The 19,193-nt window shown below is 37.1% G+C and overlaps 1 protein-coding gene across 8 annotated transcripts in view; it reads left to right on the forward strand.

Moving 5' to 3' along the window:
* Positions 1 to 19,193, forward strand: part of FARS2 (phenylalanyl-tRNA synthetase 2, mitochondrial) — a 512,480-nt gene that overhangs the window by 131,405 nt on the left and 361,882 nt on the right. For all 8 annotated transcript variants that reach the window (XM_063605131.1, XM_003806719.6, XM_034961385.3 and 5 more), the window contains one exon: positions 12,560 to 12,719. In XM_063605131.1, the coding sequence (XP_063461201.1) occupies positions 12,560 to 12,719 (160 nt within the window). The remainder of the gene's footprint in view (positions 1 to 12,559; positions 12,720 to 19,193) is intronic.

The following is a 19,193-nucleotide window of genomic DNA, read 5'->3' on the forward strand; positions in this document are numbered from 1 at the left end:
TGTAAGCAGTTGTAGTTGGGGTTGAATTTGTATTCTGGGTCATTTGGATTTGCACAAGGACAGTTAGGAAAATGTCAGAGAAATAGAAGCAGTCCTAGTGGAAAAATAAATTATACAGACTGTTGGGTGCGATTAATGGAAATTAATTTAATTTCAATACTGTGGTATCTCCCAAACATAAAGCTAGTGAGAGGCAGATACTTAGAGGTCCCTGGAATCAAGGGTGAGATTGGTCCTGGCTTGATGTCTAATTGGCTGAGTGATCTTACCCTCTCTGGGTCTTTACCTTTCTGAGTTTCCTATCCTTATATGGCATTGGTTAATGGACTACAGTCTCTTCCAGCTCCAGTGTTATATTTCCATTAGAAATAATCTCTGCCTTTGATTAGTCTTGTTCTTCTGTGTTGTGTTGTGCACATGGCCTTATGAGCTGCTGCTATTCCTTATTTCAGGGTTTTGAAAACTTTAATGTGTGTTACAGTTATATTTTGGTCAGACCCATATAGTGCATGTATGATTAGATCTTAATAATTTTCTAAAAATAGCCTTAAAGTGACTGACCTCTTTTGCTTAGCACTATTCTAAGCTATAGTACCTGTGAAATCATGGGTTTGATAGGAGAGTTATATATTTTTCTAGTACACATTGGAAGTATTATGTAGTTATTAAAATGAAGTACTTAGCCTACCTGCTCTCTCAGCTACTCAGGAGGCTTAAGTGGGAGGATTGCTTGAGCCTAGGATGACCAGAATGACCACATTGGACTGAAGTTTAAGCTTTAAGATCAGCTTGAGCAACATAGCAAAACACTTGCTCTAAAATATGTATATATATATATACACACACACACACACACACACGTATATATATGTGTGTATATATACATATATGTATGTGTATATATTATGTATATATACATATATGGGTATATATTATATATGTATATATACATATATGGGTATATATTATATATGTATATATACATATATGGGTGTATATATACACATAAAATATTGATTTTAAATATCTGAAAATATTTTTAAAATTTATTAAAATATATGTAAAATAAGTTTTCACAATGGAATGTGTGCTGCATTTTGGGAATTATCAGTGGGTTTTGGATTTATTGCTTCAACCATTCCCTAATATGTCCCTAATATTTTTCATATGTACCTACATGGATATACTAGTATTTCTGATTGATCTATTGAAACTAGCTTAGTCGCAATAAATAATTGAATCCTGTAATGCACAGGTAGAATCCCAGGATTATTATATGCTAACCATGGAATCCTGGAAAAGATACTCCCACAGATTTGGATTCCATGTGTGTAAAGGAGTGGTGGTTATGGTGTCAGTGGCAGCAGTGGAGGGTCTGGGAGTGATGATGGAGTGGCTCATGTAGAAGATGACAAGTGCTTTGGCCGGGCATGGTGGCTAACGCCTGTAATCCCAGCTCTTTGGGAGGCTGAGGTGGGCGGATCGCAAGGTCGAGAGATCGAGACCATCCTGGCCAACATGGTGAAACCCCGTCTCTACTAAAAATACAAAAAAAATTAGCTGGGCATGGTGGTGCGTACCTGTAGTCCCAGCTACTTGGGAGGCTGAGGCAGGAGAATCACTTGAACCCGGAGGCAGAGGTTGCAGTGAGCTGAGATCTTGCCATTGCACTCCAGCCTGGTGACAGACCGAGACTCCACCTAAAAAAAAGGCAAGAAGATGACAAGTACTTTTAAAATTATAATACAGTTTACCAGTATGAGGTATAATTAGTATTATCACGCAAACATGTGTTGTTTGGAGAAAGGCACCCTTTTCCTCTTTGACTGTGGGTATTAGAGCTGTCCTCCTTGCGTGAGGATGGAGAACTGCTGAGATGCTCATTGGTCATCTCCTCTGTGATGTTTGTTTAGTATGTGGATGGAAGGGGCAGAATGAGTGAGACATCTCGAGCATCCTGCTATGCATTTAGACTGAAAATGTGTTGGCTTTGGTTTTTATTGCCAGGAATGGTCACGGCCACATTGGACCGAAGCTTAAGGCTCTGACTTCCTAAATGATCAAGTATTTCTCCTTGGCTTGAGTAGAAATTTGAAAGAAGAGTTTATTTTCCTCTGGTAACTACATAATGACATTACTGTCAAAGAGGGGACTATTTAAGCTTCAGAATGAGGAGGAGCATAAAGCTGAAATATATGTATGTGTGTATATGTACATACACGCACACAGTCCTGCACCGCAAAACATTTCAGTTTTAGTATATATGCTGCTGAGGTGAGCACGACCAGAAAACATTTCAGTTAATGGCAGACCCCATATATGACAATGGTCCCACAAGATTATAATGCAGCTGAAAAATTCCTATCACCTAGTGATTTGTGTTACAGTTGCCTACAGTATTCAGTATGGTAACATGCTGTTATAGATTTGTAGACTAGGCACAATAGGCTATACTTCATAGCCTAGGTGTGCATAGTGGGCTATACCATCTAGGTTTGTGTGACTACACTCCATGGTGTTCGCACAATGACAAAATTGCCTAATGAAGCATTTTTCAGATTGTATCCTCTTCCTTAAGTGACACATGCTTGTGTGTGTACATATATGTACATATAAAAATTACAGTAAAACTATGAAGGTTTTATTACTCAGGTTTTATAATCTAAGTACCTAATTAGAAAATGTCGAACCGGGTGATATCTTATGGAAACTCTGCTGTTTTTCTTGTACCTTCTGTAAGTGACATGGAGTAGGGGCTGTTTGTTTTCTCTTTCAAGTGTCACTTTGAAACATCTGTGTTGTTAGTAAAGGACAGTGTTTTTTTTTTAAAAAAAACATTTGGTGTCCTTAAATAACTGCAACATAAAAAGATTTTTTTTCTTGATGCTCGTTAACTTTTGACATCACACTCATTTTGCCATTCGAAGTGGTACAGAAACCATATTCCATTGTCTAAAAAAGGATGATCTGCGTCTTTTGTAGGAGAGTAGGACTGTCACCTTGTAGGCCTCTCTCTTTTTTTTGCCGTTTCTTAGTTTAGCCAGGCTTATTCTGCAAGGCCCTGCTCTAGTTCCCTTTTCTAGCTGAATGACCGTCAACACTGTGCTGATTGGTTTTGAGACAGAGTCTCGCTCTGTCACCCAGGCTGGAGTGCAATGGTGTGATCTTGGCTCGCTTCAACCTCTGCCTCATAGGTTCAAGTGATTCTCCTGCCTCAGCCTTCTGAGTAGCTGGGATTACAGGCATGCACCACGACACTGGGCTAATTTTTGTATTTTTAGTAGGGACAGAGTCTCACCATGTTGGCCAGGCTGGTCTTGAGCTCCTGACCTCAAGGAATCCACCTGCCTCGGCCTCTGAAAGTGCTGGGACTACAGGTGTGAGCCACTGTGCCTGGCCACTGATTGGTTTTTAATATATAATTGCAAGTAAATACTTCCTTTTATTACCAAACTAGATCAGGTAACAGAATTTTCACTTTTCCTGGACTATAAAAGATATTCTTTGGAACCTGGGGTCTTTCTGGCCCTGATCAGTTATTGATATTTTTGTTTAGTAGGGATGACACTCTCTACCTGGAGCCACATTTTGACTAAGAACACCTGATTTTTCTCTGTACCATTACTAGTGAAATGTTCCCCTCCATTCATCTTATTAGTTCTCCTCTCCTTATTCTCCACTAATTAACGTGTTCTGGGAGTAGTTTCCATCTTTGGAAAAAACAGCTTTATCTTCATTTGTGGGAATATCAAAACACTGTGTGCTTATAATAATTTTGGGGTTGGCCACTGTATTTCTAGCATTAGGAGAGACTGATGTTTGAATCCTTTCCTATTCCTCTTTTTATCCTTGTAGTAACATTTGTTGTTTTCTCTGCAACTTCAAATGTAATCTTGCTTATTGAGGAAATGTATAAAATATATAAAAGCACTGAGAAGAAAAAAATTATGGGCAATCTGACCACCTAGTGGTGATAAATGTTTTTAATGTTATGGTTTTGTTTTAAATCTTGAATTTTAATGTTAATGTCATAGCCCACTGACATTCTAGTATTCTATTAGGATAACTATTTCATATATAACTATTCTTTAAAGAAAATTGTTATTGCTTGCTAATTTAATCTGTTGTATTTACTAAATTCATTGTTCTTAAAGAAGAATAATGTTCATGAAACCTGGAATTCATATAAACTGCTTCCCAAGAGCTCCATGTTGCATGTATATTATGTTTAAAAGGTACTGAGAGATTTTTAAAAATAGATTCTAGTAATTAAAGGCTATTTTTATCTTTCAGTTAATTTCCTCAGGGGAAATAAATTCCAGTGATGCTAAAGTTGCTCAAATATTGTTAGAGTTGTGTTTAATTTCACCGTTATATATTGTCATTGGTCCTCAGCCTTCATCCCTTCAGAGATTTGTTTTTTGCATAATCATTTGTAAAAAATCATTTGGCTACAAGGCTGGAATTTGGGATTGTCAAGCGGAGTAATAATACTGTTTTGATTAAGAACAAGGTATAAAAGTATGAGGATTTTTCACCCCCTGGGAGATTTATAATTTGATTCTGAAAGCAGTTTATGAAATCAAGTTCCAGAAACTTCCACTTCTTTCACAGACTAGATATGCTGGCTAAAAAAACCCCAACTAGACTCCACATAAAATAATTTTGTTACAATTTTTAGGCTCACCGAAAGTGACAGAACTTCCCAAGGGAGAGGGGAGAAAATGGAAGGAACTGAGCGCCAGGAGCAGTGAGCTGACATGAAGCGAGTGGAGGTGCTACAGCTGCTGTCAGCAGCAGGGCAGCTGAGCGATCAGGCCTCTTGGTAGTAGTGGCAAGATGGGGAAGTCAAACCTGGGCCCCTCACCTTCACCTCTTCAAGAACGCTAAATTGGTTCCAGGGCTGTTGCTGCCCTGGTTACACACAGTCTTTGAAGGCAAGTGTCCCCTACCTAGGCCCTCAAGTTTCCCCCTGATTTGATATCATCCAGCCTAGGATCACCACACACAAACCATCCTGTGTGAAAATCAGCAGAAATCACACCCAATTGCTTCAGCTATTTGAATTCCTTGGCGCAAAGTATAAAATAACTGTATGAAATCTTTAAAGAAGTAGAAAATACAATCTCAAATATGTATAAGTAATAAAAATGGTTTTTAACAAAAGATCATACATGAGTTATTAATCAATGAGAAGACATGGGGGAAATGTACATGCATATTACTCATGAAGGAAGACAAGCTGAAAAGGCTCCATACTCTATGTTTCCCTCTATATGATGTTCTGGAAAACACAAAGCTAGGGAGACAGTGAAAAGAGCAGTGATGATCAGGGGCCAGTGCGGAGACAGTGATGAATTGGCTGAGCGTAGAAGATTTTTAGGGCACCGAAAACACTGTGTGATACTATCATGGTGGATGTATGTTCGACATTTGTTTAAACCCATAGAATGTACAACTCCAAGAGTGAGCCCTAAGGTAAACTAAGGACTTTGGGTGATTATAATGTGTCAGTGTAAGTCCATCTAGTGTAACAAGTGTACCACTCTGGTGGAGGATGCTGATAGTGGAGGAGGCTGTGCATGTGTGGAGGAGGAATTATATGGGATATCTCTGTATCTTCCTCTCAATTTTGCTGTGAACCTAAAACTGTGCTTAAAAAAGTCTTTATTTAAAAAAAGAGGCTATGCCGATTTGAGAAAGAACTAAATAGAACATGTAAAATTGAAAAATGTGTTTGCTTAAATTTAAAAACATGTCCTTTTTCTGGACTAGAATTCAATCTAGGATTACATGTTATATTTTTCATGTGTCCATCTCCTTTATTAAATTGGGATAGTTACTCAGTCTTTCTTTGTTTATTATGACTTTGATATATTTGAAAGGTACTGGCCATATATTGTTACTCAGTCTTTCTTTATCATGACTTTGATATGTTTGAAAGGTACTGGCCATATAATTTGTGTCATGTTTCTCAACTTGACATGATTTTGTATTTTCTCATGGTGAAATTCATATTCTACATTTTTGACAAAAATGCCATGGAGATTTTGTTGTGCCCTTAGTGTGTTCTATCATGAAGAACGTGGTGGTGATATGTTAACTCTGATCACTTGGTAAATGTGGCATCCATTAGGATTCTCCGCCATTATTATTTTCCCCTTTGTAGTTAATAGTGTTTGCAGGAAGATACTTTGAGACTGTGTAAATAGTTCTCATAATATTTTGCCCTATTAACTTTGGATTCCATTGATAATTTTTGCCAGAAATTATTGTGGTGTTTGTCAAATGGTTATTTTCTTTCTAATTTATTCTAAAGGTATTAATTAGAATTTTACTGTAAGGAAGACCTTTACCTTCTCTCCCATATATTTATTTAATTATTTATATCAGTATGGCTTCATGAATATTTGGTTATTGTATGGGTTATAACCTGTTACTAAAATGATTTATTTTATTGCTGAAATTTACCCAGGTTTGGTCTTTGGGAGCCCCTTAAGTAGTCTTCTGTGTCCTCTGACATGTTATCATTTTTTGTCCCCATGAGATATCCCAGATTCATCTTTTACTTTCTCCACCCCAGCCCTGGAATCAGTCATTTCTTTAAGAAACTCTGTTCCTTTTTTATTAAAGAATGGTATTTAGAAGCCTAGACCTGAGTATACTTATTGCCCTAGGGATATCATTACTTGTAGGCCCCCTCTAGTGACAGAGCTAGGAAATACATATACCTACTTCTATTTCCGTATTGATGTATCTGCATATATGTTACAAAATATGAATTCATATGAGTACCTCCAATCTAAGCCAACACCACATGGCTCATTCTAGCCCTCCCCATTGCCTTTGATAGTGACAGTGAGAAACCTGATTCTTCTTACTCATGACATATTTATTTTCTTGTTCAGTCCTGGAATGAACATAAAGGTAGTTTCATAATTGTTAACACATACCTCTGTGGAAAAAATTTGCTAACTAGTGTACAATATTTGCTATGTTTATTTTGTTTTTCATCTTATTTAGTTAAAATACTGTTTTTGAAAGTTATTTTGGTTAATTCTTTTCTTCTCCACTCTCTTTAAGTGGCTGTCATTTATTTAGAATAAACTTCTGTCCATCATTACTGTTTGTATTCCATTTGGGTTCTTCCCACCTCTGGGTAGATTTTATATTATTTTATTATTATTATTATTATTATTATTATTATCATCATCATCGAGACGGAGTCTCCTTTTGTTGCCCAGGCTGGAGTACAGTGGCATGATGTAGGTGCACTGCAATTCCTGCCTCCCGGGTTCAAGTGATTCTCTTGTCTCAGCCTCCCAAGTAGCTGGGATCACAGATGTGTGCCACCACGCCTGGCTAATTTTTGTATTTTTTGGTAGAGATGGTGTTTCACCATGTTGGCCAGGCTGGTCTCGAACTCCTGACCTCAAGTGATCCTCCAGCCTTGGCCTCCCAAAGTGCTGGGATTGCAGGTGTCAGGATTTAATTTTTAATGTTTTGCGTAGATAAAATATTAACGTCCTTCTAAAACTCGGAACTATACAACAAGGTTTACTTAGAAGTCATGACCCCCACTCTGCCATTCATTATACTCCATTCCCATTCAACCATTTTTTCCATCCTGTTTCCACCACCTCTGTGTAGGTGATTTATTTTTGTTATTTCTAGCCTATCCTTCCTTTTTTTCACAAATGAGATGATTCATGTGTATTTTATTATTTCTTACATGAAAGGTAGCAAGTAATATATGCCCTCTTGCACTTTGCCTTTTTTACTTATCAGGATGTCTTGAAAATCGTTCCATATCAGTCCAGAGAGATCTTCCTCGTTCTTTATTACACCTGCAAAAGTACTCTATTGTATAGGTAGACCATAGTTTATTTAACATCTTTCCAATGTGAGACTTTTTAAAAAAATATGGTGCAGTTACAAACAATACTACAATGAAAATTTTGTGCATGTGTATTAATGTTGGAAGTATATTTTCAGGGTAAGTAGTTAGAAATGGAAGGACTGGGTCAAGAGATCAACAAATATGTAGTTTTGTTGGGTGTTGTCAAATTCATCTCCAAAAGGGTTCTACCAGTTTCCATTTTCACCAGCAAAGTATGACTGTACTTATTTTCCAAAGCCTCAGCGTATTCAAAAGAATATGTTGTCTGACTTTTAACTTTTTGCCATTGTGATAGAAGTATTATGTCAGTGTTATTTTAATTTGCTTAATTTGCTCTTTAAGTTTGAATTCCTTTTCATGTGTTCAGGGGTCATTTTCATATCTTTTTTTTGATGAATTGTCTGTTCTTTTTCTATGGAGTTTTTGGCCCTTTGTCAACTTTTAAAAGTTTCTTTACGTTAGTGATATTACCTCTTTGTGGTGTATGTTTCCTGACTTTTGTTCCCCTTCTTTTTTTGTCAGTTTTCAGGTGGAAAGACCTTTATGTGTGTGTGTGTTTGTATGTTGTTAATGGGAATGATTTTTAGTTTTATTGTATTTTAATCAGAGAGTATAGTTTATTATTTCTTCTTTATGGAATATACTTATTTCTTTGTGACTTACTATGTGATCAATTTTTGTTAATATTCTCTGGGCCCTTGAAAATAAAATGTATTTTTCATTATGAAGGGAGTAAGTTTAATGTGTGTGTATGTGTGTGTGTGTGTAAAATATATGTATACATATTTATGTATACACACATGATTTCATTTCCTAATTATGTTTTTAGGTCTTTTATCTTATTAATTTTGCACATTTGATCTTATACTAAGAATGATGTATTAAAGTTTCCTATTATCATTAATATTGTGTTTCTATGTGTGTCTTTTGCGTCCCCTATGGTTCTTTCTACACAAAGGTAATAATTGTCTTATTGATATATAGATATTCATAAGTATTATACCTTCACTGTGATTTGAAACTTTTAGCATGAATACAAGATCTTCTTTGTCTTGCTCGGTGTTTTTTTGCTTGAATTCTACTTTTTCTGATTTTAAGAATGCTATGCTTGCTTTTTTATTGTATCCATTTGCCTGTTATATTCTGTCCATCCATTTGTTTTTAACATTGTTTTAGGTGTATCTTTTGTATAGTTGAGTCATGCTTTGTGGCCAGATTTATTTTTTTTTAAGAGGTGAATTAAGCCTGTTCATATTTATTGATATTACTTTCACATTTATTGAGTTATTGATATATTCGATCTGAACTTTATCATAATATATTGTGGTGTTATATATGTCATAACATGTTATATTTTATTTCTCTACAATGTATGTTTTATTATGCTTTTGAATTGAAATTTTGGTTGCTCTTTAGAAAGGTTATATTTTTGTTTTGATGGTTGCTTTTATACTTAAAACTTTTAAAGTCCCTTATCCCTAATTTTTAACTTTGTTCTTAGTAAAAGTATTCTTTAACTATTGCCTATGCAATAATCAGTATATTCTACTTTCCTCTTTGCTGCTTTCTTCCATTGTTTAGTTACGTTATTTCTACTTTGTCAGAACATATAACAATTGGATATTAGTCTTTCAATGTAATCCCCAGCTTTTAGTCTGAAATCTATAATTTTTATGTATTAACATGTTCTCCATTTGTTTTGTGCTGAAATTTTCCTAGTTATTTATTACTTGAACAAGGCTCATGCTTTGGTAAATTCTTCGGAAAGAGCTCATTAATGTGACATTCCCTATGCTCTTGTGCGTTTCACGTTTTTTCTGTAGACTTGGTGCTTTAAGGACAGCATTGATGGATATAAACTTCTTGACCCACATTTTAAAAAACTGAGTTGTTTGAAAATGTGGCTTCATTGTTGTCTTGTTTCCGTGTTGTTTTTGAAGAATCTGATGCCACTCTGATTGCTTTACTCCTCTCCATTAGTTGATCTTTTTGCCTAGAGGCCTTGACGATTTTCCCCATTATTTATGAAATCTGTTTTATAAGAATATGTCCTGTATTTGATTTTTCCAGGTTCTTTTTCACAGGTACCCATTTTATCTGGTATTAGTTCTGCTCCATTGTTTTTTTTCCCTCTTTAACGGACTCCAATTATATAAATGTAATTCCTTCTTTGCCTGTGTTCCATTTCTACCACTTTCTCTCTGATTCTTCTTTCTTTATTTTACCATCCTCCTTCTGGTTGTTTTTCTCCTTTTCTTCAATGCCCCCTCATTAAATCTTGATTGATTCCATTGTCCCTTGCATGCTTTGGAATTTAGATTTTGTTTCTGAGATGATTTTATTTCTTTTTTTTTTTCTGAGTTAAATCAATTCTCTTTTCATTTTTTCTCTATTTTTGTTCTTAATTTTTGAGTTTCTGACTAAAGCAATTTATATCCTTAAATGCTTGATTGAGCATATGTAACTTAGTTTTTAAGTATTAGTTTGTGTTTCCTTTTAGTGCTCCTTAGTTTTGGGGGGTGGGTGGGAGAAAAGTTGGATTTTCATTAGTTGAGCTCTTTTGAATTGACTTTCTGATTTTTGAGTAATAATTTTCTATATTTTTATTGAATTTATTTGTTGTTCCTTTTTGGTTGTGTAAAAGACTTCCTTAGTCTCTGGTGCCCTCTTCTGTTAGTGTAGCAATGCACACTTTAGTGGTTTATTTATTTATTTTTGGTGTGGGTTAGAGAATGGTTTTGTAAATCCTCTAATTTTTTAGTTGTGCTTTATCTTTCACAACCTTGAATTTTCTCATTTGCATCTTTTTTCTCTTCCTACTCAATTGAAAAGGTTGTCTTTCGCTTTGTATTAACTCCTTTCTCTTTTATTGTAACTATGGTTTTGGGATCCTCTCACTTCAAATTGGGCATGCTTTTACACCACTTTTCTGTGGTCCCTGCTCAGGCCTACTAGGACACTTTTTAAAGGATTTTCACACTTAGTGTAACTTACACTTTCTGGGTTTCTAAGGTCAACCTTAGCACCTCACTCATTCTCCTCTCTTTCTCTTATTTTTTGCAGCTTGCTCTTGCTTACTTCAAAGCCTTATCAGGGGGGTAGGAGTATAACAGTTCTGTCCCTAGGTTTTGACTGGCATTTATTTCTGCCTGCCTGCCTGCCAAAGGCATTGTGTTCAATAGTTTTATTTGTTCTTGTTGCTCTAAATTATTTTTAGAGGAAGCATTGACAGCCGTCATTGTCTTTAGTCCTCATAAGAATAATTTGAGGCCTAGGATATTAGAATATTTCTCTGAAAACGGTTTTGTCTCATTTTGCTGGCCAGTTAGAGGAAGTATGTCTGGGATTGCCTTAGATCATCTTCGTAGCCTGAAGCTCTCTCGATTGTCCAGAAAATGTGATACCTGACTGCAAGTCTACACAAGGACTGGTTTACTTTTGTGCTCATCCTCATCAGGGGGATGAGTCTTTTAGGGACTCAAACACCCCAGCTTGGTTCCACAGCAAAGCTTTCCCTTTTGTCTCACTTCCATGGTAAGCTGTTACAACCCATGTTCAGGTTTTCAGTTGATAGGTTAGATAGGCAGATATTCTCAATGCTTCTCTCTGGCTTTGTGCTTACTTTATTTTTTATTTTTATTTTTTAATTTTTTACCCCTGGCTTCATGCTTCCTGTAGAGTTCAGTCACTCCTCTCTATCTCGGTTTTACTTCTTCAATGCTGTTAAGAATTTCTGTATTTTTTCAGTAGCATTTATCAGGAAGTTTGGTTCTAATTATCCAGACCAACATTACTAGAAATGGCAGCTGATTCATTCTTTTATTAAAACATTTTTTATGTTTGATTATGGGACTTTGGGTGGGAAGAATGATACATTCATTTGCTCAGTTATCCCTTCTGAGCCAATCTTCTACCAAGTAAAGACCTGCTGTGTCACTGACCAGAAAGTTACTTTATTTCAGTGGTAAAGCAGCTTATGACTAATGATAGCTGTGGTTAATAATCATGAAGACAATAATGAGGAAAACTTATTTAGCCATTGGAATGTGCCAGATACTCTGTATTTTTTATATATTATTTTGTTTGTAATAAAATCTACTAATTTACTATTATTATTCCCACTTTATAGATGATTCCCTGAGGCTTAGCTACTGTATCACTTGCCTAAGTTTACACAGATAGTAAGCGGCAGAAACATGTTTGAGGCTCTGCCTTGAGCCTTGGAGATACAGGACTAGCAAATTCCAGCTTGCTTCCTACCTTCATGGACCTTACAGGATTTAATTCCTCGACACTGTGGGATGGTCAGGGATGTAATTTTAGAGTATGAAAGCGATTCACTAGTATTTCCACTAGAATTGAGGATAATGTCTCTTGTTGGGAACTGACTATAAGTTCATGCAAATAAAAAACAGATTAGCAAAGATCAGAAGAGTGTCTTAATTCTCTAAAAACCCCCCATACCATGTAGGGTAGTGTTTTCTTCAGAGTTGTACTAAGTGAATGTTAATTTCATTACGTTTATTGACAGGACATAATGAGTCTTATTCCCACGTTACAACTTTTTAGAGTCAAAAGATTCTTAGCAGAATTTTAAAGTTATCTGATATAGATGGGCCAGGATATTTTCTTTATTTATACTTTCCTGTTGGTTTACAGTTATTTGCTGGTATAAAGGATGGAGAAAGCCTGCAGCTCTTTGAACAAAGTTCTCGCTCTGCGCATAAACAAGAGACACACACCATGGAGGCCGTGAAGCTTGTAGAGTTTGATCTTAAGCAAACGCTTACCAGGCTCATGGCACATCTTTTTGGAGATGGTAAGTGCTCAAACACAGGTTGACAATCTCTTATCTGAAATACTTGGGACAGAAGTGTTTTGGATTTGGGTTTTTTTTTTTTTTTTCATATTTTGAAATTCTTTTTTTTTTTCCCCGAGACGGAGTCTTGCTCTGTCACCCAGGCTGGAGTATAGTGGTGCGATCTCGGCTCACTGCAACCTCCACCTCCCAGGTTCAAGGAATTCTCCTGCCTCAGCCTCTGAGTAGCTGGGATTATAGGCGCCTGTCACCACACTTGGCTAATTTTTATATTTTTAGTAGAGACAGGGTTTTACTATGTTGGCCAAGCTGTTCTCAAACCCCTGGCCTCATGATCTGCCCACCTCGGCCTCCCAAAGTGTTGGGATTACAGGCATGAGCCACCGCGCCAGGCCTGAAATTCTTGCATATACATAATGAGATGTCTTGGGGATGGGAGCCAAGTCTAAACACGAAATTCATTTGTATTTCATATACACTTTACGCACATAGCCTGAAGGTAATTTGATATAATATTTTAAATAATTTCGTGCATGAAACAAAGTTTTGACTGCAATTTGACTGAAAATCTTAAGGAGTTCGGGTACGAAATGTTTCACTTGTGGCTGCAGATTGGCACTCAGAAACTTTTAGCTAGAGAAAGAAAAATGATTATAACGTTTGCTAAGAATGATAATGGATTAGGTCAGTGTCATCAATGGAGTGAAAATATACAGGCTGATTTGGAGTATATTATTATGTTATCATTACATGAGGACGTGATCAGTGGAGCAAGGTTCTTTTTTTTTTTTTTTTTTTTTTGAGACGGAGTCTCGCTCTGTCTCCCAGGCTGGGGTGCAGTGCAGTGGGGTGATCTCAGCTCACTGCAAGCTCTGCCTCCTGGGTTCACGCCATTCTCCTGCCTCAGCCTCCTGAGTAGCTGGGATGACAGGCGCCCACCACCACGCCTGGTTAATTTTTTGTATTTTTAGTAGAGACAGGGTTTCACTGTGTTTGCCAAGATGGTCTCGATCTCCTGACCTCATGATTCACCCGCCTCGGCCTCCCAAAGTGCTGGGATTACAGGCGTGATCCACCACGCCCGGCCCAGTGGAGCAAGGTTCTTAACCATGTGAATGAACCAGTGGAAAACTTTACATATTGCCATACTGATTACCGCTATCAACAGGAGTATATTAACAGTATATTATATCAACAGCAAAAACATTAACAGTATATTTCGTGCAGGAGGAACAATATTGTTGCAATCTAGACCTCACTTAGTCACTTGCCTTTATTTTTCAAAAAATATTTGTTTTCAGTAATGCCACCTTCCCCCTCCAGCTATTTTTAACTTAATTGAGATATATTTTGTTTTTTTAAATCACGATATAAAGAGAAGGTTAGTGGATTTTCCTAATTGTGACTATCTTTAAGAAATACTTACATTTCTTATCTGAGAAGACAGATGACCTACTGTGGTTAGGATTCTCCTTTGCTCTCTTATTCTTGTGAGCTTTTGTAAAAGTCAGTGTTGTTGAGGTGTAATTAACATAAAGTAAGCTATACATATGTAAAGTGTACATTTTGATCAGTTGACATACAATGAACTGCACACGAACATACTCGCACAGTCTTACAAGTTTTGACGTCTTGCAAGTTCATGCCATGAAGCTACCAGTAGAATCAATACATGAACATCTTCATTGTCCCTAGGAGTTTCCTCCTGCTCACTGGCAATCCTTCCCTTCTGCCCTTACCACATCTCACCCCGGGCAACATGTGATCTGCTTTCTGGTGCCATTAATCAGTTTGCATTTTTTAGGTTTATATAAATGGAATCTTAGAATATGTGCTCTTTTTTGTCTGGCTTGTTTTACTTAAAATAATTATTTTGAAATTCATCCATATCATAGTGTATATGAGTAGTTGATTCCTTTTGTTAATCAGTATTCCATTCCACGATTTGTTTATCCATACATTCGTTGATAGGTATCTGGGTAGTTTCCAGTTTTTTGCTATTATCAGTAAAGCGTCTATGAACATTCATGGATCAGTCTTTCTGGGTCGTACATTTTCACTCCTCATAAACGTAGGTATATGTTTAACTTAAAAAAAAACTGCTAAGCTATTTTCTGAAGTGGTTGTACCATCTCGATTCCTTCCAGTAGTCTATTAGAATTCCAGTTGCTGTACATCTTCAGCAACACTTGATAGGGTTAGTAATTCTAATTGTAGCCATTCTAACAGGAGTCTAGTGGTATGTCAAATACACATTTGGCATTTATAAAGTATTCAGTTCCATGATTTGTTTATCCATCCACTCATTGATAGATATCTGGGTAGTTTCCAGTTTTTTGCTATTACCAGTAAAGTGTCTATGAACATTCATGGATGATTCTTTCTGGGTCCTAAGTTTTCACTCCTCTTGAGTAAATACCTAAGAGTGGAATGACTAGATCAAGTAGTAGGTGTATGTTTAACTAAAAAAAAAAAAAAAAAAAAAAAAAAAAAAAAAAAAAAGCTGCTAAGCTATTATCTGAAGGGTTGCACCATCTCGATTCCCAACAGTAGTCTGAAAATGCCAGTTGCTGTACATCTTCAGCAACACTTGATAGGGTTAGTCATTTTAATTGTAGCCATTCTAACAGGAGTCCAGTGGTATGTCAAATACACATTTGGCATTTATAAAGGACTTCTCCATATAAACAAACAGAAATTGTAACTTAAGAGAAAAATGGGTGAACATGAAGGTGGCAAATTATATATATATATATATATATATATATAATGACCAATAAATATATGAAAAGATGCTTGTCTTTATTAGTAATCAGGGAAAAACAAAAGAAAACCACAAAGAGCTTTTTCAAATGGGAAATAATTTTTTAAATCTAACATTTTAAATTGTTGACAAAGGTGTAGAGAAATAGAGTATAGCACAAAGTTCTGGCCTTATGCAGGATTCATGGTCACTGTTCTTCCAGCTGGGACTTCAGTACTCACTGTTCTTGATTCACCTCTATTTTTTCATACTCCAGATTTCCCCTACTTATGCCTGAACTCAAATATGTATTTAAAGAGAATCTTGTTGTCATTTATTAAGCCTCTCCTGCTCTGTTTTAGCAAGGTTTTTTAGAATATCTTGACTGCCATATTGCCAAACGCATAGTTCATGTAATATATAAGAAACCACTAGCTAATCTTCTGTATTTTTAATATAAATACATTTTCAAAAAGTGCACATCAACTTCAGGATAATGTTTTTCTAGGAAGTGGGAAATGGTATTAGGGAGGGGTGGAAACCATGTTTCAAATGTATTTATAATTTTTTTTTAAACTAAAGTTAAATATGACAAAATGTTATGGTTTGATAAAACTGAATAATGAGTATATGGGTGGTTGCTATTTTCTCTTCCTGTCTCTAGGTTTGATATATTTCATTAAAATGGCATAATATAATAGTGAAATAGGTTTCAAATAGAAATTGCTGATGTGAAAAACCTATGATAGCCAGCATCTCTTTGCTTTCATGATAAAAGAAAGGAATTGTGATATTTTAAACATTTATATCATCTGTTTAACACAAATGCAGGGAGATGGATTGAGCTGTTCAGGCCATTTTAGAGGCAGGGTGAGGTAGAAGGGATTCTAGTATTTTAAGGAGGTAGCATTGTGTCTTAACAGAAAGATTCAGGCTCATCTGAATTTTTCCATTGCCAAACTATGGAGAGAATTTTTTTTAGCATCCTCCTTATTTATGTCATCCTACACATTTCTATAATCAAATGATTTGCTGTTGGTGAGGTTTAGAAGCTGGATTTGCACCCTGTTGCAGGCATCACAATATTGAATAAGCTAGCCATACTCCCTGTCTTCAAAGAGCCATGGAGCCTTGGATCTTGAGCTCTCTCCTTGGGAAACATAGGATGTTCTCTGAGCACACAGGCAAGGCGCCTCCTCCTGAGCCCAGCCTGTGCTCCTGGAAGGCTCCTGCTGAGGCACATGCACGCTGACACCTGGTAAGTGGGAATTAGCCTTGGGAAGGGATAAGCAAGGTGGGGGGGCAGAAGAATGGGGTGAAAATGACAAAGCAGGTGACACAAGTACTTGTGGAGAGCAAGCATGATGCAGCACAGTCCACGGAAAGAAGGAAAGAAGAGGCAAGGGGAAGAAAAATGATTGACAGTAGACTCTTATGACCATGGAGAAATGGTATGTAGAATCAGAAAACTTAAAATGAAGCTCCTGTTCATCCCCTTACTCTGAAGTCCTGAACAGGTCACGTAGCATTTCAGGTCTCAGTTTTCTAACTTTTAAAAGTTGTGATGATACTTGCTTCACTCAAGAATAAAACAAGATAACGTGAAAGATGCCTTGTAAGTAAAAAATATCAGATAAATGTGTAAATATGAACAAACGGAAGAAGGAAGGAAGGAAAGGAAAGTTAAGACAAGACAATAAAAGCAGGGAGCACATGACGAAAGAGTAATACGATCAAAGAGCAACGGTCATGGCTGATTCGCCTTCATCATGTCTGAGGGAACAAGAAGGAGCTGTGTACCAGACTGTGGCACCGCAGCCTTATTGGTGCTGATGGTGGCTTTCATATCTGCACCAGGAGATATTTTAAAAAGTAAGCCATATGCTGGCCTCTGTATAGATTATGTAAGCTGTCCAAGGTGTTTCAGGATATATATCTCTCTGAAAATATGGTCCTAGACTTTCCTTTGTATTATTTTTTATATTTGTATTTGCGTAGCTTTCAAATGCAGATGGCAGGTTTCCTTACAAAAAACAATTTATGCAATATATGACTTTTCTGACTGTGATGCCTGTCCTGACATGGTGGGCATGATCCTGGCCAAGAATTAAGAATCTTAAATTTGGGCCAGGCGTGGTGGCTCACACCTGTAATACCAGCACTTTGGGAGGCCGAGTTGGGTAGATCACGAGGTCAGGAGATCAAGATCTCCTGTCTAACATGGTGGAACCCCCATCTCTACTAAAAATACAAAAAAATTAGCTGGGTGTGGTGGCACATGCCTGTAGTCCCGGCTACTCGGGAGGCTGAGGCAGGAGAATCGCTTGAACCTGAGAGGCGGAGGTTGCAGTGAGCTGAGATTGCACCACCGTACTCCAGCCTGGGCGACAGAGCGAGACTCTGACTCAAAAAAAAAAGAAACTTAAATTTTAGAATAGCAGTGAAGTTGTAGCTTCTTTCATTTAGGCATATGTTGCTTTATTGTTTTAAAAATATTGTCAGCCTAGACTTTTGGTAGTCAGCTTTTATTACAGATCGATGTTGCTCTTTTATAAATGTTCAAATTCACTTTTTGTCTGTAAGACTGAGCTGGCAGAATTATGGAATGGAATTAAAGTTTAAAAATCCACCTGCTTGGAGAATACATGTTGGTTCACATGCATCAGAATCTATCTGGGAAGAAAGCCTTTCCTTTTTCTTCTTTCCTTTGAGCCATGGTCATTTTTAACCCCATCCACACAGTGGCCAGGCATCCTGAAACTGCTGAAAGGTGCCTCATTCACACACCCTTGCCATGCCCTGGTGTGTTTCTGCCGGTTGTGTTGCCACGAGCTGTTGTTGTAGAGGTGTGTGAGCTTGTCCCCGACCGTGTTTGCCGTGTTTGTGACGTCCGCTGTATTGCCTCTCAGGGGAGATGTGAAGTGAAGTGGGAAGGTGACTGGAACCCGGGCCCATCTGATGAACTAGAAGAGTGAGAGGGTCTGTATCACAGAACACAGACAGTGCTGTGTGCTTCCTTCATGCTCACACTGAATGTTAACAACGCTTTCAGGATTCTCAGCTGTTTCTTCTGAACTCTGAAGAAAAGTGCTTTGTTCGTTTTTGTGTTTTTGTGTTTTGTTTTTTTTTTTTTGAGATGGAGTCTCACTCTGTCATCCAAGCTAAAGTGCAGTGGCGTGATCTCAGTTCACTGCAAACTCTGCCTCCTGGGTTCCAGCGATTCTCATGCCTCAGCCTCCCACGTAGCTGGGATTACAGGCGTGCGCCACCACACCTGGCTACTTTTTTGTATTTTGTATTTTTAGTAGAGACGGGGTTTCACCATGTTGTCCACACTGGTCTCGAACTCCTGACCTCAGGTGATTCACCCACTTTGGACACCCAAAGTGCTGGGATTACAGGCGTGAGCCACCGCACCTGGCCGCGTTGTTCTATTTCAGGCATTTCAGAAGCACTAATTAGTTATGGGTTTTGGGTTCTTGCTGTTGGTTGGTTTATTAATTAAGTAATTTTGCTAGCTTCTGAAAAATGTCTTGGTAAACCTATCTAGGTGCCATCAACCTGGATTAAATTTAGATTAATAATAGCAATAATAATGGTAATAATGGTGACGATAGAGATAATAGTTAACAGTGTGAAACCCTGTGCTAAGCACGTTGACAAGGAGTTTTTTCTTTTGACGTGCATCTATGATATGGGTGTTACAATCTCTGTTTTTCAGATGATGTATT

The sequence above is a fragment of the Pan paniscus genome, chromosome 5 (genome assembly GCF_029289425.2).
Source record: "Pan paniscus chromosome 5, NHGRI_mPanPan1-v2.0_pri, whole genome shotgun sequence".
Taxonomy (NCBI): domain Eukaryota; kingdom Metazoa; phylum Chordata; class Mammalia; order Primates; family Hominidae; genus Pan; species Pan paniscus.